The sequence below is a fragment of the Neoarius graeffei genome, chromosome 7 (assembly GCF_027579695.1).
Source record: "Neoarius graeffei isolate fNeoGra1 chromosome 7, fNeoGra1.pri, whole genome shotgun sequence".
Lineage (NCBI taxonomy): Eukaryota > Metazoa > Chordata > Actinopteri > Siluriformes > Ariidae > Neoarius > Neoarius graeffei.
Window position 1 is genome coordinate 88,943,375 of NC_083575.1, and position 23,593 is coordinate 88,966,967.

The 23,593-nt window shown below is 41.3% G+C and overlaps 1 protein-coding gene across 1 annotated transcript; it reads left to right on the forward strand.

Annotated features, from left to right (window-relative positions):
- Positions 1-10,723: 10,723 nt before the first annotated feature.
- LOC132888944 (zinc finger protein ZFP2-like) lies at positions 10,724-21,464 on the forward strand. The gene is made up of 4 exons (XM_060925032.1): positions 10,724-10,737; positions 11,264-11,512; positions 11,593-11,842; positions 21,459-21,464. The coding sequence occupies exons 1-4, from the start codon at positions 10,724-10,726 to the stop codon at positions 21,462-21,464; spliced, it is 519 nt and encodes a 172-aa protein (XP_060781015.1).
- The last annotated feature ends 2,129 nt before the right edge of the window (positions 21,465-23,593 follow it).

Here is a 23,593-nt window from a genome sequence, read left to right on the forward strand (position 1 = left end):
TGCAGGTCAAGTTTAAATGTTGGATGTGATCTCAAAAATCATCAGTATGTTCACAAATGGCTTTCCTTTGCCTGATGAGCAATAGTCAAGTCAAGTCAAATTTATTTGTATAGCGCTTTTAACAATAAACATTCCGTGCGTTTACATGCACATAGAGAAAATCGAATTTCTGCCATAGCTCAACTGAAATCGAAGTTCTAAATGCCATGGAAACACCTTAGCTCGGCTGAAATCGAACCGAACTGGATTTCTCGTAATCGAGCTACGCGACCTAGATTATGCGATTGTAGCTGAGCTACTTAGTGCATGTAAACCCTATCGAGCTACGTAGTCGAGCTATTTACTTCAGCACTGCCCCTTCCGGAAGTGACGAGTGACGAGACCACAAGCGGGAAACACAACAGCCTCGGTCGGCATGACAACAGGTAGTAGCGAGCAGCAGAAGAGGTCAGGAGGAACAAGGAGAACGAACGAACACGGAACTGATAACTTTGTTTATACGCTTGAATAGTTCTTCTTCATGACGACAACTGGAAGTGTACCAACACGATGGGGCGTGTAGCGCCACCTGTGGCTCGGGTGCACAATGTACCTCACACAATAGCTCGATTTCCTTGTTTGCATGTAGGATTGGATTTCTCTGGCACCCCTGCTGGGACCCTTAGCTCGATTACTGACAGTAGCTCGATTTGGATGTGCATGTAAACACACTGATTGTCACAAAGCAGCTTTACAGAATTTGAACGACTTAAAATTTTATCCCTAATCTATCCCCAATGACCAAGCCTGTGGAGACTGTGGCAAGAAAAACTCCCTCAGACAACATGAGGAAGAAACCTCGAGAGGAACCAGAGTCAAAAGGGAACCCATCCTCATTTGAGCAACAACAGACAACATGACTATAACATTAACAGTCCTAACATAAAGTCAGCCTCGTTGATGCTATAAACCTCCCACTGATGGAAACCCGAGCGCAAAACCGTTCATGACAACCGCAGTCCCAAAGTCAGCAAGTCAACTGCAGTCCCCAGCCACAAAAGCACCACTGCAAGATTCCAGAGCGTCCTCCAGGCGCGACCCCCAACTGTCCACATGGGGCCGCCTTCCACAGGAGCGATGCGATGAGACTCCAACCAGACACAGGGCAATAGTCACACATAGCAGAGGCACAAGAAAACTGAATTACTCACTCTGATTTGATTCGCTACAGTTATTACACTCTTTATGTGGATATTTTTGAATAATGCATACAATTTCCTGTTTTAATAGATAAAATATGATGTAACAGTCATACTTTAAGTCATTCAACTTTGGTGATAAACCAACAACTTCTTCAAACATTAATTCCCTTAAAATGTACACCTCATTTAAACTGCCGACGAAGGGGACATGATGAGCCTGGTTTGCCCAGACTACTATTTGATACTTGTTTATAAAACCACTTGCAGCAAAATTGATGTGCATATATACAGTAGTTTCTCTTTTCTATGGTAAATAAACATGAACCAAATGATTATTTGCATCACATTGCTTTACTTTTAGAAATGCTGTAGTGCTTTAATTTAGAGCAAAAATCCTTTACACCATACATGTATACTATGCACTATGCTTGTATTAATTATCCTGTGTATTTAACAGATATGTGATGGTTATGGGTCATATACTGAGTCAAATTATTAAAATTGATTTCACTGGAGAATGTGCCTATCCTGATCCATTGCATCATGTCCTTTGTTGGCTTTCCAACTGAAAGTAAGGGTCTAATTTTTCATAATCACAAGAGATTGGCACGCGCTGAGATTTTCTGAGATTTTTTTTTCCAGATTATCTGAACATTGCTGAGCATTTTATCTTATATTTCTTCTTGATGCTGTTCTGTATTTTCACAAACAATGAATATATTCACAGATTTTTCCGTGTTTGACAGTGTGTACAGTAATTATCTCAAAGTTTGCTTATTTTTATTTCCACGAAACCTGACAGTATTCTGCCTGTATTATGGTAGCGTATTAAGTATTATGGAGAGGTCCGAGTGAATGACCTTGACGTCCATAACGTCACAGCAAGTAGTCTATCGGTCTCATTGCCATTTCCGTGATACTAAAACACAGAGCTAACTGCAACTCCAATCCTCCATTTTGAGCCAATTTATCGCCATGCCACATAGATGTGTTGCTGGCTGGTTAAGCAACAGAACAGAAGGTGGATTTATGTTGCATTCATGGCCCAAGAATGTTCAAACTGCAAAGATTTGGATGCATTTTGTGAGAAGTTCACGGGTACATTGGGCGCCTACGAAGTAGTCTGTCCTCTGCTCTGCACATTTTACTGAAGACTCGTACAAGACCTCTGATCTGTTGAGGGGCATTGGCTATAAGCCCGTATTGAAAGAGGGTGCAGTACCAACAATTAAAGAAAAATAAATCAAGAAAAGGAAATAATTCATTTTATTTTTTTTTTAAAGGAAAGTGAGTTCAGTTGCACCAGTTTTCCTGGAGTGAGCTAAGGGTTGTTGGTAAAATCCAGGATGGAACAAGACAAATTGCTTGGGCAGTGACCTCCCTGTGGTTGTTGCTAAAACCGATGACATCCCGTTCCATCCTGGGTTTTAGTAATTACCTGAGCCAAGCAGTAATGGCGGAGTACTCAGTAATGGAGAAAATGGAGAATGAGTGGAGCAGCCATCTTATTTCCACGCTGGATATTGCTGCCATCTCGCCCTTACACGGAAGAAGCGAATGAACGGAGAACTGAACGAACAACTGAAAGTCAGACTGTTTCAAAACAATCGGCCACAAGGTCGGCCTTCAAGAAGCGAGAACACAGACGGGTAAGCTCCGACTCTCATTTGGATATAAAACAACAAAAACACATTTACCTGCATTTAGATTAACACATGTAACTTGTATTGTGTGTTTAAGTTACCAGTATAAGATTATTTAATTTGCTCTTTTTTTGCTCCTCCTACTCAAGCGAGTAGGACGCTTCTTTGCTTTGCTCCTGTTTTCTTAATCTTTATTTCTATACCTTACTTTCTCATTGAATTTCCACTTTTTTTTCTCTCTCTCTTCTCTTTTCTTCATCTTTATAAGCTTTTAAATTTAATTTTAATTTCCACTTTTTTTTTTTTTTTTTAAAATGCCAGGAAGCAAAAAATCCTGCAGAAAATGCATGGAATTAGAACAGAGGATTTCTATTCTGGAATCAAAGATTAATGCTCTGCCAAAAACGGACGAATTAAAAGCGATATCTCAGGAAAGGAGTACAGAAACAGTGGCTGAGAATGCAGAGATTGCGCTCCGACAGACTGAGGACATTGCAGACCAAGTGGAAGAATTCATAACTCAAGCTGTACAAAATGTGAGTACTGAAAACTGGCAAATGATGGGTGCTAAGCCTAAAAACAAAAACAGAAGAGTAATTACTTCAACACCAGCTCGTTCTACAAATTACAATAGGATCTACAATCCTATGGAAAATCCACAGCCCATAAAGCTTCAGAACAAATTTGAATGCCTCAGGGATGTGGAAGAGGATTTGTCAAGTGGACAAACACATAGTAAAAAGAGATCGCACCAAGATCGAAGAGCTGTGAGAAGAGGCAAAAAGCAGCTCGTAACACCACCTGATCCCACAACCCTTGTTCTTGGTGATTCCACTGTAAGACAATTAAAAGGTTATGAGATGATTATTTGTTGTCTTCCAAATGCATCCATCTCTGACACCAAAGACAGCATTTTGAAACTCATGTCCGAGCATAAAACGATTAAGCGTATCGTTGTACATGTGGGAGCAAACGATGTTTTCAGAGAACAGCTGTTTGTCCAAGATGATTTCAGAAAACTTTTTTCTGAGCTCTACAAGACTGGAATTCAATCTTTTATCAGTGGCCCACTCCCAGCGAGAGGAAGTTTTGCTTTTTCTCGACTCTTCAGTCTTAACACCTGGCTTGGAAAAACTTGTTCTTCATTTGGTATGAATTTCATAGACAATTTTAATCTTTTTTGGAATCGCAAAGAATTCTACAAGCCAAATAGCACTGAACTCAGCTGGATTGGAGCCAAAGTCTTAGCAGACCACTACAAACTTGCAATCTTTTCTCAGCCAGCACCGAGGAAAACAGTTGATAAGATGTCGCAGACTGACATAGTTACAAAGCCTAAACAATCATCTTTGCAAGTCGTCATCAAGGACACACAAACATCTGACTTGCAGGCCTCCCAACATTCAAGGACAGACGACTCCACTTCTCCTCGGATGGATTTCCCAAATAGCATGAAAAAACTGTTTCCTATGGCTACGCTCTCTTTTTCTAGTCCAAATTTGTCGCGACAAGCAGTGTACCCAGTTCATCAAAATTGTGTTCGTCCAGGACTTTCAGCTGGCTACAAATCTTTTTCACCATCCAAAAGATACATGTCATCTCCAGTCCTTTCACCCTCAAACCAAATGGAACATTTGGAAAGTCTTGTTTGATGTACTCTGGGTCCCTGCAAATGGATGTAGAAAAAAGCAGGGATCCGATGTTGACACTATTCCTGTGTTGATAAGAAACAGAAAACATAGAGCACATTTAACCCTGGGGGTGAACCAATCTAATCTCCTTCCTGTTTTAAAACAGCATCAGAGTGCACAATCAAATATTACTGTAAAACTAGCCCTTCTGAATATTAGATCACTTTTAAACAAGTCATTTTTAATTAATGATCTTATTTGTAAACACAATCTTGATTTTTTGCTTCTAACTGAAACCTGGCTGGATCAAGCAAATAGTGCTACCACCCTTATCGAAGCAGCTCCCCCAAATTTTAATTTTTTGAATGTTACCCGACAAGGGAAAGGTGGAGGGATCGCAAATATTTTCAAAGTCTCTTTTCAATGTAAACAATCCTCACTTGGTGATTTTATGTCCTTTGAACACTTATGTGCACTTGTTACATGCTCTCCTAACATATTATTATTAACTATTTACAGGCCTCCGAGACATTCAGCCAAAGTCTTTCTTGAAGAGTTTGGTGAATTGTTATCAGTCATTTGCTTAGAGTTTGATTGTCTTATTATATCTGGGGATTTTAACTTACATGTAGATAATACTGATAACATTTATGCCAAAGAACTATTTGCAATTATTGATAACTTTAACCTAGTACAACATGTACAGGGACCGACCCACTCTCGTGGTCATACTCTTGACCTCGTCATCACAAAGGGTCTTACTGTTTCTTATACTGTTGTTGACCTGGCCTTATCTGACCATTTCTGTGTTTTCTTTGAAGTTTCTATGTCTCCTCACATTCAGAATAGCTCAACGACTATAGGCAGGAGAGTCATAAACGACAACACATGTGCTCTTTTTAAGCAAGCTCTCTCTCAGGCTACGTTTACACTAGACCGTATCTGTCTCGTTTTCTTCGCGGATGCACTGTCCGTTTACATTAACCCCCCTGAAAAAGCGGGGAAACGGGAATCCGCCAGCGTCCACGTATTCAATCTAGATCGTATCAGCTCCGGTGCTGTGTAAACATTGAGAATACGCGAATACGCTGTGCTGAGCTCTAGCTGGCGTCTCATTGGACAACGTCACTGTGACATCCACCTTCCTGATTCGCTGGCGTTGGTCATGTGACGCGACTGCTGAAAAACGGCGCAGACTTCCGCCTTGTATCACCTTTCATTAAAGAGTATAAAAGTATGAAAATACTGCAAATACTGATGCAAATACTGCCCATTGTGTAGTTATGATTGTCTTTAGGCTTGCCATCCTTCCACTTGCAAGTAATAAGTGATATGCGCTGGGATCTCACACACAGCGGCTCAGTCCCGAATCGTGGCTTGTTCACTTCACTCGCGCGCTCTGTGAGCTGCGCAGGGCCGGAGTGCGCACCCTCCAGAGGGCACTCGCTGTTCAGGGCGGAGTGATTTGGAGCGCAGGATGCCTGCGGAGCCGAGCGTATCCGCGTATTGGTGTTGCTGTGTGCACGGCTAACGGTTTTATGTAAACGCGAATCGTTTTAAGAACGTTAATCTGATGATCCGCTGATTCGACGTAATGTAAACGTAGCCTCAGAACTCAACCAAAATGTCAGACTCTGTAGATGATTTACTGGAATTTTTTAATTTAAATATGACCCAAATTATGGATGATATTGCTCCATTCAAAATCAAAAGAGTCAATGATAAGCAGAAAGCACCATGGAAGCAGTACCCGGCTGTTAAACTGCTAAAGAGAGAATGTAGAAAGACTGAAAGAAAATGGCGCAAATCTAAACTTCACATCCATTATCAAATCCATAAAGAGATGCTTTGTAATTATAATTATGAAATTCGTAAAGCAAGACAGTCTTTCTTCTCCAATATCATCAGCAGGAATATGAACAATGCCCGTGTGCTATTTTCAACAGTAGAGAAGCTAACTAATCCCCCACCACAATTAGCACCTGAACTTCTCTCAGTTAATAAATGCAATGAGTTTGCATCCTTCTTCAAAGGTAAAATTGATAAAATACGGCAGAATATTTCTCATAATATATCTCAGTTGCAAAAAATTGAAAAACTGCAATCACCAATGACACAGATAGATAACTTTAACACAATGTCAGAATTTTGTTTAATTGATTATGAGACTCTTGAAAAAACTGTACAAAATCTCAGTTCCTCAACATCTGAACTGGACATTCTGCCCACCAACTTTTTTAAGTCTGTTCTTCATCTTATAATTACAGATGTGCTTCAAATTATAAATACATCCTTGGAGACTGGTGTTGTTCCTGTGTCCCTAAAAAAAGCTGTTGTAAAGCCCCTTCTTAAAAAAATAATCTGGATCCTTCAGTGTTAAATAATTACAGGCCAATATCAAATCTACCATTTATCGGGAAAATCCTGGAAAAAATTGTCTTCCATCAATTAACTGCCTTCTTGATATCAAACAGCCGTTTTGATAATTTTCAGTCAGGATTTCGTGCCAATCATAGCACTGAAACAGCGCTGATTAAAGTTATAAATGACATACGTCTTAATACTGATGCAGGCAAAACATCGGTCCTGGTATTACTGGACCTCAGTGCAGCTTTTGATACTGTTGATCACAACATACTGCTATATCGACTTGAACACTGGGTTGGATTGACTGGTAAAGTTATCAATTGGTTAAAATCATACTTAAAAGATAGAAGCTTCTTTGTTACCCTGGGAAATTGTTCCTCAACGTCAATGCCCTTGACCTGTGGTGTCCCCCAGGGGTCGATTCTTGGACCATTACTTTTCAACCTTTATATGCTCCCACTTGGGCAAATTATCAATAAAAATTCAATTTTGTATCACTGCTATGCAGATGATACCCAAATTTATTTTGCTCTATCACCAAATGATTATGCCCCCCTTGAATGTCTCTACCAGTGTATCGATCAAATCAATAGCTGGATGTCACAAAATTTTCTTCAGCTGAACACAGATAAAACAGAAATAATTCTATTTGGAAAAAAAGATGAAAGACTCAGGATTACCACTATTCTTGACACAAAAGGGATTAAAACTAAAGAAATGGTTAAAAATCTTGGTGTTTTCATTGACAGCGAGCTAAACTTTGACAGTCACATGAAAGCAATCACTAAAACGGCATTTTATCACCTAAAAAACATTTCCAAACTAAGAGGACTTATGTCAAAACATGATCTGGAAAAACTAATACATGCCTTCATCTCTAGTAGGGTTGATTACTGCAATGGCCTTTTCACAGGCCTGCCAAAAAAGACCATTAAACGACTTCAGCTGGTTCAAAATGCAGCGGCGAGGGTTCTCACACGAACAAAAAGAACAGAGCACATTACTCCAATTCTAAGGTCCCTTCACTGGCTTCCAGTAAGCTACAGAATTGACTTTAAAGCATTGCTGCTGGTGTACAAATCTCTAAATGGTACAGGGCCCAATTACCTCTCTGATATGTTGCAGCGGCCTAACCCAATCAGATCTACCAGATCGCAACAGAAAAATTTACTATTAAAACCAGTTGTTAAAACAAAGTGTGGTGAAGCAGCTTTTAGCTACTATGCAGTGCAGCTATGGAACCAACTGCCAGAGGACATTAAAAATGCTCCTGCTGTTGGCAGCTTCAAATCTAGGTTAAAGACCAAGCTGTTTTCAGATGCTTTCTGTTAAATAATTAATATTTTACATTTTTTATAATCTTTTTCTCTGCATGTTTTAAATTTATTTTAACTTTATTCTATTTTATTCTGCTAGTTTTTTTTCTCTTTCTCTTTCTCCTTTTTCTTTTTGGCATTTTAATATTTTATTTCTACTATTGTTTAATTCTTATTATTTTCTTTTAATTCTTTTAATTAATTATTTTAGAATAAAGATAAAATTATTTTATGTAATTTTATTTCTCTATTGTTTACTGTTTTTGTTTTTACTTCTGTAAAGCACATTGAACTGCCATTGTGTATGAAATGTGCTATATAAATAAACTTGCCTTGCCTTGCCTTGCCTTCAGAATGTGATTGTCTCGGTTCATCTGATTATTTAATTAGCCTTTTACCTTTTATCAGTGAAAATGCATGCATGTACATGTATGCTGCATAAGTTATAACACCTATCGAGTCAACCCACAATCAATGAAATCAAATCAGTCTTAGTTGAGCAAGTCGGTAACGGTATTTCTTACTTTCACCATAAATTTTTATTTACATGACTTTGGTCTATAGCTGTCAAAGGCCTCGGCCTTAAAACCAGTTACCGCTGTGACATCACGCACTCAGGGCTGGCTGGCTCAGTGGGGCAGCTCCAATGAGCCAGCCAGCCCTGAGTGCGTGATGTCACAGATACTATCTACTATGGATGGAGATACTATCCACTCAGAAATTTATTTAAAAATAAAGGCCCTGGGTATCTGCTTTAATGAAGGCATTCTGAAGTTAGAGCTCAGCCATTTGGAGAGAAGACTGCTCTGAACAAATTGGATTGTTTTGTTTTTTTCAAAGCGCTCAGCTCACTTCAGCTTTGTAAGTTTTTTTTCTTCCTTCCTTTCTTTCTTTGAATAAATATATACATTTAAACTTTCTTTATAAAATAAAGACTACATTTATTTTCACAACTGACAAAATGTGTTAAAGTGGGGGCTAAACCACCGTACAACAGAGCTTTTTTAAAGAAAAGTTTGAACTTGAGGTTGTTGACTGGATATTTCATCTGATTTATGTAAACTAACTTAAAGTAAATGAAGAAACTTTGACGAACTAGCTGAATAAAATCAAGGGTTTGCATATTTAAATCAATGCTAGCTCAACAGAGCAGTTTCAAAGGACATTCTAAAAATGCAATTGTTGTTCTAAGAAACATATTATGGTTCACACCTGAAGATGGGGTTAATACACTGGGGGCTAAACCACCGTAAACCTTCAGCAACTAGTGTTGTGGCTAATAGTCAGGAAAAGTGTTTGTTGAAATAAGTGAAGATGAGTTCTAGGCATATAATAAGTAAGATGTGTTTGGCTATTAATCTCAGCTGACCCATGGTCACCAAGACACATTGTTACCAGTTATCTAAAATGCATTGCAATGGGGCAAAACTTTTTAAGACTGTTGCTTTTGTCTTCAGGTCTGCTGCAGATTAAAATGTCATCATCTGATTCTGTTCACGCTCCAAAACATTGCAGTGGGAGTAATGCTAGCACAGGCAAGAAGAAATATCACTGCTTAGCGTGTGGGAAGAGTTTCGCCCACCAGTATCATCTCAAAGAGCATCAGCGCATTCACACTGGAGGGAAACCATATTACTGATAACCAGTGATGCCACTAACGCGCTACTTATGCTGCGTTCATGTGCTATGGGAAGATGATATTTTCCAGTTGGGAAGTGGTATTTACCAGTGTGTTGTGTTCACATGCTTTTGTTGTTGTTGACAAATTAAAGATGGTGGACCAGATTCAGAATCAGGCCTGTTATTTGGCTAAAACAATTATAGATTGCCTTGTTCATCAGCTGCAGCAGGAATATGAGTTATCAAAAGTCAAAAGGTAAATAATGCTGAATATTTCCTGATCATGACAAGTAGAGATTTTCTTAACACATTGAATGCCACGCAGTTTTTGGAAATTTGGCTGTAGCCACAATGAGTGTAGCCAGTATCTAGATCATTGTTGGCATTCTTTGGACAGCCACAGAATATTTTGTATTAGGATATAATATACATATTATAATAATATAATACACATAACATGACTCGTTTAAAAGGTGAGAGTCAGCTTTCCGTAGGTGAAAACCACTTCTTTCTTGGTTCATAAGCTGTCTTGTACCGCTCGCCGCCATGTTGAAAAGGTTAAAGTTCATCTCATCTCGGCAACTCGTGTATCAAAATTTTCTACGAGTTGCCCAGTGGAAAATACCACAAGAGGAGGCGTTCATGTGTGCTTTCCATGTCGGCGTTTGGTATTTACCATAATTCCCATAGCACATGAACGCACCATTAGTAACGCGTTACTGTAGTCGGACTACTTTTTTTCAGTAACGAGTAGTCTAACACAGTGCTATTTCCAAACCAGTAGTCAGATTTAAGTTACTTATCTAATACACTGTGCGTTACTATTTTTGCGTTTCGGGGCGACGTAGATTATTTATTTATTTATTTTTTTTTTTTTATTTTTTTTTTTTGGTGACCTGGGTTATGTGACACGTTTCCTATGAGGTTACGTCATCTCCTCTCCGCGCATGAGACAGATGTAAACAATGGAGGGAGAGAGGTAAGCCTTTTGCACCTGGAAATACAGACATTATTTTGATTTTATTTCAGCTAAGGATGGCAACATAAAGGTTCGTTGTACACTCTGTGCTGGCGACAAAGTCTTGTCTGCCTTCAAGAATACAACATCAAACCTAAAGAAACATCTAGAGACACAGCATGGCACAACTACGTTAACAGAGCAGGTCCCGCCCGGTGCGAAGAAAACAAATGAAGGAGGTCCCACACCCTGCAAACAAAGAAAGTTGGACTTCGGTTCAAAACCAGTAAGTGGGGCAGAGTTAAGTAGATTGGTTGGGCAGTATGTGGTTGAAGAAATGCTGCCCGTGAACACCGTTGACTCGCCCTCGTTTCGTGCCATTATATCCAAGATCCCTACCAGTAACTAATAAAGTAACTTGTAATCTAACTTAGTTACTTTTGAAAGTCAGTAACTTAACTAAGTTTCTTTTTAAAGAAGTAGTCAGTAGTCAGATTACTGTTTCAAAGTAACTATGGCAACACTGCTGATAACTGTGTGGGAATAGTTTTGCAAGGCAGAGCCAACTCAAAACACATCAGGTCATTCACACAGGAGAGAAGCCATATCACTGCTTATACTGTGAGAAGCGTTTTAGTACCAATGGTAGTCTCAAACTACATGAACGCACTCACACAGGAGAGGAGCCGTCTCAGTGCTTATACTGTGAGAAGAGTTTTGCACAACAGAGCCATCACCAAACACACCAGACTATTCACACAGGGGAAAAGCCATATTTCTGCTTACACGATAAATAGTAGTCTCAAACTACATGAACGGACTCGCACAGGAGAGAAGCCTTATCAGTGCTTACATTGTGAGAAGTGCTTTACTCAGTTTTCATCTCAAAGTACATGAACACACTCACACGGGAGAAAAGCCATACTGCTGCTCACACTGTGAGAAGAGTTTTACGACAAATAGTGGTTTCAAACTACATGAACGCACTCACACAGGAGAGAAGACTTATCAGTGCTTACATTGTGAGCAGTGTTTTAGTAAGAGTTTTCATCTCAAAGTACATGAACGCAGTCACACAGGAGAGAAGCTATACAACTGCTCAGTGTGTGGGAAGAGTTTTACTAAAGCCTCGGTCACAACCGGCCGTACGTGCTCCTACGGCCGGTCTACGTGCAAAAAACGCAAGAAATACACGGAGGGCGCGCGTGAAATGCACGGAGGGCGCGCGTGTGACTTGCTGATTTTCAAGCCGTAGACTGGCTGCAGACCGGCCGCAGAGGTTCTTTGTCATGTCAAACAAACTCTACGGGCGCTTACGTTTTTTTCAGGTTGCAAGACAAATTTACGGCCAACGTGCGTCTTTCTCCACGAACAAAAAAACGCAGTGATTTGGGAAACGCCAAAAATCGCACGGCCAAAAAATCGTACGTCTGGTTGTGGCCTAGGCTTAAGAGCAGGTATCTTAAAAGACATCAGATCATTCACACAGGAAAAAGGCCATCTCACTGTTCAGAGTATCGGTCAAGTTTAAATGTTGGATGTGATCTCAAAAATCATCAGTATGTTCACAAATGGCTTTCCTTTGCCCAATGAGCAATAGCCACACATGGCAGAGGCACATGAATTAGTGACTGATTTGATTCGCTACAGAAGTTTCACTGTTTATATGGATATATTTCAATAGTACATGCAATTTTCTGTATTAAGAGATATGATGTAAAAAAATTGTTCTTTAAGTCATTCAACTTTGGCACTGAGCGAAAAATTTCTTCAAATGTTTATCCCCTCAAAAATGTACACCTCATTTAAGCTGGGGACAAAGGGGACATGATGAGCCTGGTTTTCCAAACACTGCTATTTGATGCTTATGTAATCGTTTGCAGAAAAAGTTGATGTGTATATATACACAGCTGTTTCTTTTTTCTATGATAAATAAACATGAACCAAATGATTGTCTGATTATTTTTTTTTCAAATTTAGATTATTTCCGTAACATTGCTTTACTTTTAGAAATACTGGAATGCTTTACTTTAGAGCAAGAATTCTTTATACTATTACACCATGCATGTATTCTATGCACTATGCTTGTATTAATTAATTATCCTAATTTAGTATTTCATAGATTTGTAATGCTGATGTCGAATTACTGAAATGTATTCGATCTGAGAATGTATCTGTGCTGATCCATAAAACAATGTCATTTTTTGGCTTTCTAACTTAAAGCAAGAGTCTATTTTTTTTGGTAATGACAAGACTATTTTACACAATTCCCACTCAATGCTCCCACACAATTACTACACAATTCCCACTTGTCATTTGGCATGAACCAAAAATTTGCTGAAGTGCTTTCTTTGAGAGTGGTGAGATACTGAAGCACTAGGAGAGGCAGGTTAGTTGCATTGGCAATTTTATTCAAGCTTTTCAGCTTTGTTTCACACATACATATGCATACACATGATTCTGCACCACAAAGAGTTTCCCTCCTCTCTGCTTCCAACCTCCTTATTAGCACTGAGCTGTCACTGCAAGCCACACACACACACACACCATTAACTAGACTCAGGTGTAATCATTTTGCCACTCACTTTCCAACAGCCTCACCCTCTATTCACAAACTAGTGCTCAACCCCACCCCTTCTGCCACATACCCTTACCACCCAACTCGACTCAGGCTAGGGAGCTGTCCAGACTGCAGCTACCCCCCAGGTGGGAGAGTTAATTCGTCACCATCATCTGCACCCACAGCCTGTGGACCACCTCAAAATTAAAGGGCTGCAGAGCTAGATACCAGCGGGTGGTCCGCACGTTGGCATCATTCATGCAGTGGATCCACTGGAGCGGGGCAAGGTCCGAACAGAGGGTGAAAGAGCACCCCAGCAGGTAATACTGGAGGGTTAGGACTGCCCACATAATAGCCACATACTCCTTCACTGTACTTTCTCTCTTGGACCAAGAGTTTGTGGCTAATGTACAGCACCGGGCGCTCTTCCCCTCTGTTATCTGGGACAAAACAGCCCCTAGCCCTTTGTCCAACATGTCATTCTGCAAAATAAAAGGGGAGAGAGAAGTCAGGGGAGTGTAATATTGGCCCATCACACAATGCAGCCTTTACCTGGGTGAAAGCCCCTTGGCATAACTCCAAGCAATCTGGGGACATCTGAATCATTAGACACAAACCTATGATAATAGTGAGCCAGTCCCAGGAACTGTCTCACCCCCAATTTGGTCTTAGGCCTCGGTCAGGTTGCAAATGCTGCGGTCTTGTCAACTTGGAGACATACCTGCCGATGACCCAAGTGGAAGCCTAGATACCTTACTTCCACCCACCCAAACACACACTTCTTTGGGTTACCTGTGAGTGCAGTGCACCTCAATGATTCCAGAAAAGCCCTAAGGTGTTTTGCATGCTGTGGTCAATCATGGCTATATATCATGATGTTGTTGAGGTAGGCTGTAGCATAGGCAGCATGTGGGCAAAGAATTTTGTTCATGAGATGCTGGAACTTAGTTGGGGCCCCAAATAACCTGAACAGAAAGGTGACAAACTGGTGTACCCCAAATGTGGTCGAAAAGGCCATTTTTTTCCACAGGATAAGAGTCAAAAGGATCTGCCGATATCCCTTTGTTAAATCCAGTATCAAATAAAAATGAGCTGCACCTAACCCATCAAGCAACTCGTCAATGTGAGGCATCAGGTACGCATTGAATTTAAACACCGCATTGACCTTTCTGTTATCCACACAGAACCAGGCTGACTCATCGGCCATGGGGACCAATACCACTGGGCTGCTCCAGTCACTGCAACTCTTCCCATTTTGAGCATGGCCTTGAGTTCATCCTGAACTCCAGTTTTCTTGTGGTCAAGTAAGCAGTATGGGCAGCTGCACACCACCAACCCTGGGGGTGTTTCAGTGTGGTGTTCTCTGATATGGCTGCGACCAGGAATAGGTGAGAACATGTCAGAAAACTCTGCTTGCAACTTGGCAACCAATGTGAGTTGAGATGGTGAGGGGTGGTCTCCACAGGGGATGGGTTGAGCGGCTACATTTGTTTTTACATCTGGCCCTAGCTCCTCCCTTTCCAGAACTGCTGTCGCCAATGCTATGGGAACCCCCTTGTTCTATAGTTTAAGCAGATTGAAGTGATATATCTGCAGTGCTCTGCCCCATCCATTTGCTTCACCTCATATTCAATGTCCCAAATTTACTGTGTGACCCCAAAGAGCCCTTGCCACTTTGCAAACAATTTAAAGCTTAATGTGTGTAATAACATGAGTACTTTATCACCCAGTTTGAACTCTTGCAGGTGCAAACCCCTGTTTTACAGCCTGGACTGATGTTCCTGCACCTGCTGCAAATTCTCTTGGGCTAGGTGACAGAGTGTGTGGAGTTTCGCACACAGGTTGAGAACATATTGAATTTTGTTTTTACTAGTAGGAGGTCTCTCCTTCCAATTTTCCTGTATGACGTTTAGGACATCACAAGGCTTATGCCCTTGCAACATTTCAAACAGGGAAAACCCCATAGAGGCTTGTTGAACCTCTCATACTGCGAATAATATGGGCTTGTGCCATTTATCCCAATTATGTGTCTTAACGCACAAATTTATGAATTAAGTTTTTGAACGTTTGGTTAACTTGCTCGACCAAGCTGTCTTTCTGTGGGTGATAAGCGCTTGTGTGGACTGATTTCACCCCAGCAACTTGTAGAGTTCGTGAAGGGTGCATGACATAAATGTAGTGCCCTGATCAGTTAAGATTTCTTTTACAATCCCGGCTTGTGAGATCATTTTAAATACTGCCTCTCCAATATTATGTCAAGAAATGTTAAGCAGCAGTACTGCTTCTGGGTATCGTATTGCATATTCCACAAGGACTAAAATAAAGCAATGCCCTTGTGCAGAGCAATCTAACAGCATGACAAGAGCCATCCAGATTCATCAAAGGAGGTCTTGATTAGGGGACAAGGGTGCAATGACACTTTTGGGGTGGTTGCTGGTTTCACCAATTGGCATTCTCAACATGCTGCACACCACCTGCGGACATACCCATGAATCCCTGGCCAGTAGGACTGGGCCGTGCAATGGGTCAGTGTTTTATCCTGCCCTAGGTGTTCTACCATAGGGTTATAATGAGCTGCATAGAATACAAGTTCCCTGTAGCTCTTTGGGATGAACAACTGTGTCACTTTTTTCTGATCTGAGTGTCCTGCATAACTCGATACAACCTATCCTTAATTACTGAAAAGTATGAGCAGGCAAGTTCAACACTGGGCTGAAGGTTTTGATCATAAATTGATCTCATTTTGTCAAAAACATGTAGCAGATTCTCATCCTGCACCTGATTGAGAGGGAAATCCTCTTGGGAATCCCCAAGAGAGCAAGGAGGAATGGGGCGCCCACCTCTCTCTGTGTCGTTATGATGTGGAGCTGACGTAGATGGCTCTGAGACAGCCTCTCCAGCCAATGTTATGCAAGGATCCTCCAGTGACATGTTACTGCAGGACCCACAAACCACTACTCTCTCCATTTAATACTTCAACCCCAGGCAATCTGTTCCCAGGATGAATGGGTGGGTGACACACGGACAAACCACTGCCTCCACATGATGATGTTTCCCCAGAAATTTGATTCAGACAGACACCAGCAGGTATTCATGAACATACCTGTGCCCATATAGAACCTTCACCAAACATGCTTTACTCAGTGCCTCACCTTGAAAGAAGCTTTAGTGAATGGAGGTCTGATTACAACCTGAATCCACCAACACATGGTAGGCACCTCATTGGATAGGCACCAGTACGCAGTAAGCTCCAGCTCGATTGGGAGCAGTCTCTGGTGCATTGGGGATCAAGACCACTGCCCCTACATTGCCAGCCCATCAGCCCTGGCCTCACCTCTGCACCAGTGGCTCAGAGATCATTCCACCCTCAGCCACCACCAGCAAGCATTCTGGAGCTGCTGGCCAAACATGAATGCCCAGCCAACCTCCTCCAGTGTCAGCTCATTGAAGGGCTGATGATGTTGCTCAGGGGTGTGGCCAATGCATTGCAGTATGGCTTGCTTCAAGGCCAAGTACTTCAGCCTGTTGTCTGGGGGTAGTTGTTGCATGGTGCACTGTGCTTTTCCAGTCAGGAGTGGCAATATGCATGCCATTCACTGCTTGACCAGCCACCCCCAGACTTCTTTGGGAGTCATGGGACACTGAAGCACTAGAACAGGCAGGTTAGTTGCTTGGGCAATTTTATTTGAGCTTTTCAGCTTTGTTTCACATACATACAGACACACACAATTCTGCCCCACAAAGAAGCATTCTTCCTCTCTGCTTCCTCCTTCAACAAAAGCCCTCAGCTGTCATTCCAAGACACATCTATGTACCATGAATTCAGCATAGGTGTGATCGTTTTGCTACTCAACTTCCTCAGTCTCACCCACCATTCACAAACTGGAGCTCAACCACACTCCCGCTGCCACATACCCCCACTGTCTGACTCAGGCCGGTGAGCTGTCCAGCCTGCAACTGATACCCCCCCTCCAGCAGGAGAAGTAATCCACCACCACCCTCTGCGTCCCCAGTCTGTGGACCACCTTGAACTTAAAGGGCTGCAGAGCTAGATACCGCATCCTTCATGCAGTGGAGCCCCTGGAGCAGGGCATGGTCCAAACAGAGGGTGAAAGAGAGCCCCAGCAAGTTGTACTGGAGGGTGAGGACCACTCACTTGATGCCCAGGCACTCCTTCTCAATGGTGCTGTACTTAGTCTCTCAGCACCGGGCACTCCTCCTGCTCCACCATCTGGGACAAAATGGCCCCCATCCTTCTGTCCAATGTATCAATTTGCAAAATAAAGGGCAGAGAGAAGTCAGGGAGTGTCATAACAGCCTCCCACACAGTGCAGCCTTTACCCTTATGAAAGCCCACTGACACAGCTCCATCCACTGGACCGGATCTGTTGCCCCCTTTTTAGTGAGATCAGTCAGCACGCTGGTAACATCTCAATAGTTAGGCACAAACTTATGATAATAGCCAGCCAGCCCCAGGAACTGTCTCACCCCCCTTTATAGTGGTGATAGCTCCCTTTATACTGGGCACACCTCAGCAGATGTGACCAATTAACTAATAATTCTTCCCTGCTGCCATCACAGTCTCTGCCCTGACTAAAGAACTATGATAGGACTGACTACAGGACTCTCTGCTTCCCTAGAAAGGCACTCTCATGGAGACCTTAAATAAAGCACAAAAAGACCTCCTGTAACCACTCCAGTCATGGAGTCAGACTCACATGCACACATGGAGACAATGTACAACCCCGATTCCAAAAAAGTTGGGACAAAGTACAAATTGTAAATAAAAACGGAATGCAATGATGTGGAAGTTTCAGAATTCCATATTTTATTCAGAATAGAACATAGATGACATATCAAATGTTTAAACTGAGAAAATGTATCATTTAAAGAGAAAAATTAGGTGATTTTAAATTTCATGACAACAACACATCTCAAAAAAGTTGGGACAAGGCCATGTTTACCACTGTGAGACATCCCCTTTTCTCTTTACAACAGTCTGTAAACGTCTGGGGACTGAGGAGACAAGTTGCTCAAGTTTAGGGATAGGAATGTTAACCCATTCTTGTCGAATGTAGGATTCTAGTTGCTGAACTGTCTTAGGTCTTTTTTGTCGTATCTTCCATTTTATGATGCGCCAAATCTTTTCTATGGGTGAAAGATCTGGACTGCAGGCTGGCCAGTTCAGTACCCGGACCCTTCTTCTATGCAGCCATGATGCTGTAATTGATGCAGTATGTGGTTTGGCATTGTCATGTTGGAAAATGCAAGGTCTTCCCTGAAAGAGACGTCGTCTGGATGGGAGCATATGTTGCTCTAGAACCTAGATATACCTTTCAGCATTGATGGTGTCTTTCCAGATGTGTAAGCTGCCCATTCCACACGCACTAATGCAACCCCATACCATCAGAGATGCAGGCTTCTGAACTGAGCGCTGATAACAACTTGGGTCGTCCTTCTCCTCTTTAGTCCGAATGACACGGCGTCCCTGATTTCCATAAAGAACTTCAAATTTTGATGCGTCTGACCACAGAACAGTTTTCCACTTTGCCACAGTCCATTTTAAATGAGCCTTGGCCCAGAGAAGACGTCTGCACTTCTGGATCATGTTTAGATACGGCTTCTTCTTTGAACTATAGAGTTTTAGCTGGCAACAGCGGATGGCACGGTGAATTGTGTTCACAGATAATGTTCTCTGGAAATATTCCTGAACCCATTTTGTGATTTCCAATACAGAAGCCTGCCTGTATGTGATGCAGTGCCGTCTAAGGGCCTGAAGATCACGGGCACCCAGTATGGTTTTCCGGCCTTGACCCTTATGCACAGAGATTCTTCCAGATTCTCTGAATCTTTTGATGATGATATGCACTGTAGATGATGATATGTTCAAACTCTTTGCAATTTTACACTGTCGAACTCCTTTCTGATATTGCTCCACTATTTGTCAGTGCAGAATTAGGGGGATTGGTGATCCTCTTCCCATCTTTACTTCTGAGAGCTGCTGCCACTCCAAGATGCTCTTTTTATACCCAGTCATGTTAATGACCTATTGCCAATTGACCTAATGAGTTGTAATTTGGTCCTCCAGCTGTTCCTTTTTTGTACCTTTAACTTTTCCAGCCTCTTATTGCCCCTGTCCCAACTTTTTTGAGATGTGTTGCTGTCATGAAATTTCAAATGAGCCAATATTTGGCATGAAATTTCAAAATGTCTCACTTTCGACATTTGATATGTTGCCTATGTTCTATTGTGAATAAAATATAAGTTTTTTTAGATTTATAAATTATTGCATTCCATTTTTATTTACAATTTGTACTTTGTCCCAACTTTTTTGGAATCGGGGTTATATCATATTTGGCATTTGGAGCCTTGGAGAATCTAAGAAATAGAAACACAATCGACAACATTCTGTACTATGGGTGTCTCAGCCAAAAGAGTAGAATCATACTACCATTGGAACAACAGCACACATCTCTTCATCCTGTATACCTGCATATACCCATCTCAGTTGTTGAAGAATTGCGGCTCTGTCACTTTAACCTGGGAGAACAAATGAAGATAATGAATGAAATGCAATGACTATTTGTTGTCTCAAGGTAGCCTTTCTCTCCATGTATGATTTTCACCACAAATTAACTGGCAGAAACACATTCTCATTTTTCCTCATATTTTGTCAAAACAAAGCAAGATAACCAGCTCACATCAGGTTTGCCAAATATAGTCACATTAATTTTACTCAAGTGTTCTCACATGATAGGATCGCAGCAAACTGTAATCATTAACCCACTGATAACTAGAACACATTAACATGTTATGTTACTCTTAGGTAATACTCTCATCACAGAATTGTAAGTTACCTTTGCTAAGGGCACTGACACAACCCCATACCATGACAGACCCTGGCTTTTGGACTTGTTACTGGTAATAGTCTGTCTGGTCCTTTTGGGGTTGTAGAATTTTTGCTTTCCAATTTACCCACTTGCAAATAAATATAGGCTACTTTTTTTGTATCTCAGGTTAGGAAATTTTCTTGTATCTTTTATATTTAGTATTATAAGTTTAACAATTAGTATTTAGGATTTTTACTGTGAGTTGGCCTAGTGGTTAGCGTGTCCGCCTCTCGATCGGGAAAGCACAAGTTCTACTCGCAGTCGGGTCATACCAAAGACCATCATAAAAATGGTACCTACTACCATTTGGCAAGGCATGCTGCAATATAGATGTGAGTGGGGAAGTCAAACTCTCACAGTTACCAGAGGACTAGCCCCCCACTGTAACCCTAGCTGTATAGGCAAGTGGCCAAGGGCTATCAAAATGGAGATTGGTGCCGCGCCCATACCCCTCAAAGAGCTGGTTAGTACTGGGGCAGGAGACTGCCTGGGAAGACCAGATTCTGGCATGAGAGGGACTTTGACTTGACTTGATTTAGGATTTTTAGTATTAGTAGAGTATGTATATTTAGTTTTTATATCAGGTGAAGAGCCATATTTGTGGAAACTGTGATATTATTATTATTATTATTATTATTATTATTATTATTATTATTATTATTATTATTATTATTAAAATAGTTAGCAGAAAGGAAAATAATAATCCATCCAGCCACCAATTATCTATATCTCTTATCCATCAGGGTCACAGCTGAACTGGAGCCAAGCCCAGCCAAGCCCTGCAATAAACTGGTTTAGCCCATCTCTCGCCCAATGTCAGCTGGGATTGGTTCCAGCTCACCTGTAACCCACAATAGTCAAGCAGTATAAAAATGAATAAATTAATTATCCTGCTAAAACATCTACTTCAGCCACTTCAAATATTTCTTCACTGATTTCTGCAGTCTTGCATCCCAAATGAGTCCTGTGATGACCTGGCGACTTGTCCAGGGTGTACCCCGCCTTTCGCCCGTAGTCAGCTGGGATGGGCTCCGGCTTGTCTGCGACCCTGTGGGACAGGATAAAGCGGCTAGAGATAATGAGATGAGAACATGCACAGCAAGACAGCAGCTTCTTGAGAACTGTTTTATTTTCAGATGGAGCCAAATTTAACCTGGATGGATCTGATGGTAGAAGGTTTATATGAAGAAAGCTTACTTGCTTAAGCCTGTAGTTTCAAAGAGGAACATAGGCCACTGACAAGCTTCCTCCACTTTGTCATGTTCTGTGTTTTTTTCTCTAACTGCTTCCAGGTATAGCCAGCTGTCTGGATCTCTGCTGTTGTGTTGCATCTCCAGCCACCTCCATGCTTGACAGTACTCTAGTGCAGTTTAGTTCAAATTCTTCTCTTGCCTTTCTCCATGTACAAGCCAGAATGGGAAAAACCAGGACTGCCTTTGTAATGCTGGGTAACATCTAGAAGGTATGTATGTAAAGGAACAGTAAAGTGATATTATAGTGCAATCACTGCACTATAATATCACTTTACTGTTATGTGCTAATGTATTTCCTGTTGTCCGTGAGTAATATTTAAGAATGTTTGCACTGTGTCCTGTGTGAGTAGTCATTAGATTATATTATGTTTTATTATGTTATATTTATGTTATTAGATTATATTATATTATGTTTGCATTGTAAACTGTCATGTGGTAGCTCTCATTGGGTTTTTGTATGACTCTGTTTTGTTTTTGTTTGTGTAAGTGTGCACTGTAGGATCACTATAAAGTGGCTATTCCTTCTACGGTTGGAGCACTATTCCTTGTATGCTGAGGCATATTTGATCAATAAAGCTGATTCTGATTCTTTGTACACTTTTCCAGGCCCGTTTCAAGCTATTTGGGGGCCCTAGGCAAAGGGGGATCTGGGGCCCATAATTATCCCCCCCTTGACGAAAGGCCTTATGGCCGCCTACCCACTGAAGACTTAATAAATAAACATCACACATATTGTAATCATTCTTATGATTTTTACTTAATAAATGAACTCTTTACATTATTATAAATAATTATCAAACCCAATTAAACACAAGAATAGACAAAATATACACACACACACACACACACACACACACACAAATATATATATATATACATTACGTTCACGTTCCAGTTCAGTCATGATGCATGGAATTCTTGCAGAGGTTACTAGAATCAGAGAAAATGGCAAGGGCTGTCCTTCCTTCCCATGGAAGCAAAAACAATACAGAGACACAAGTGAAGCAAACTTGCCATGTCGTAGCCATTAGCCGTGCTGATCGCAGCAGGGCTTCCTTGCAGAAAGTTCGGGTTTCTTAGCTGAATTACTGCATTAATATCCGACCAAGGTCACAAACGTAGCATATTTATGTAAAAAAGACCTTTCTTGTGAGCCATCCCCTGTCCTACTCCATTCATGCTCACGACACACTAGCTACTTCTGATGAAAGCCATGCAGCTCGCTGAAACTAACTCTGACTATGACATTTTGATAAACACAATAAGTTAATCTGGGAGAAGTTGACAGTCTTTCACCTATTTGTGTGGCACATATTAGAATTTTTAGCCAGTCCTTGCAAGTTTGTAAGCCTGTTGTGCATGACAACGTTTACATCACTGTTATAAACACTGTCTACAAGATAACTACCATTAACGTAAGCTAGCTACCAAATTTGCTTGTCGACCCGCTTGGTATTAATAAGTGTGTACATTCTCACTTACCAGTGTCTTGTTTTTTTTCTGTCTTCCTCTTCCCTTTTCTTCTTTCTCTTCTGGCTCCCTGAGGGGTAATTTCGCTTCATATTTGATTTTGTTTTGTTTTTTTGCCGCGGAGCTCTGCAACCACTTGACTGGACGGAGATGGGCATTGAGGGGTTGACAACAGACTGTCATTGCACTTTTCGGCCAAAGCATGTAGGGAGGCGCTGTTGTGCATTAGGGGGCCCCCCCTTGGAACTAGGGTATTTCAACAAGTGTCATTAGGCGCTGCGCTGCTGCGCTCAAAAAGTTGTCATTGCTATTGAATACATAACCAGTTGTTCGGCAGCGGGGGCCCTTCGAGGGCTGGGGCCCTAGGCAATTGCCAAGTCTGCCTACCTTGTTGCAACGGGTCAGCACTTTTCAGTTTGTGATGCCATAAATGAATACCAGCTTACCAACACTGCTGTCAGAAAAACAACCTCAGCCACCTCCATGCTTGACAGTACTCTAAGTGCAGTTTAGTTCAAATTCTTCTCCTGCCTTTCTCCATGTACAAGCCAGAATGGGAAAAAAACAGGACCGCCTTTGTAATGCTGGGTAACATCTAGAAGGTATGCAACATCTCAACCTCTGCAAAACTGCAGATCTTCAACTCAAACATGAAATCAGTCTTGTTGTATGAGTCAAAAACTTGGCGAACAACAAAAACACTC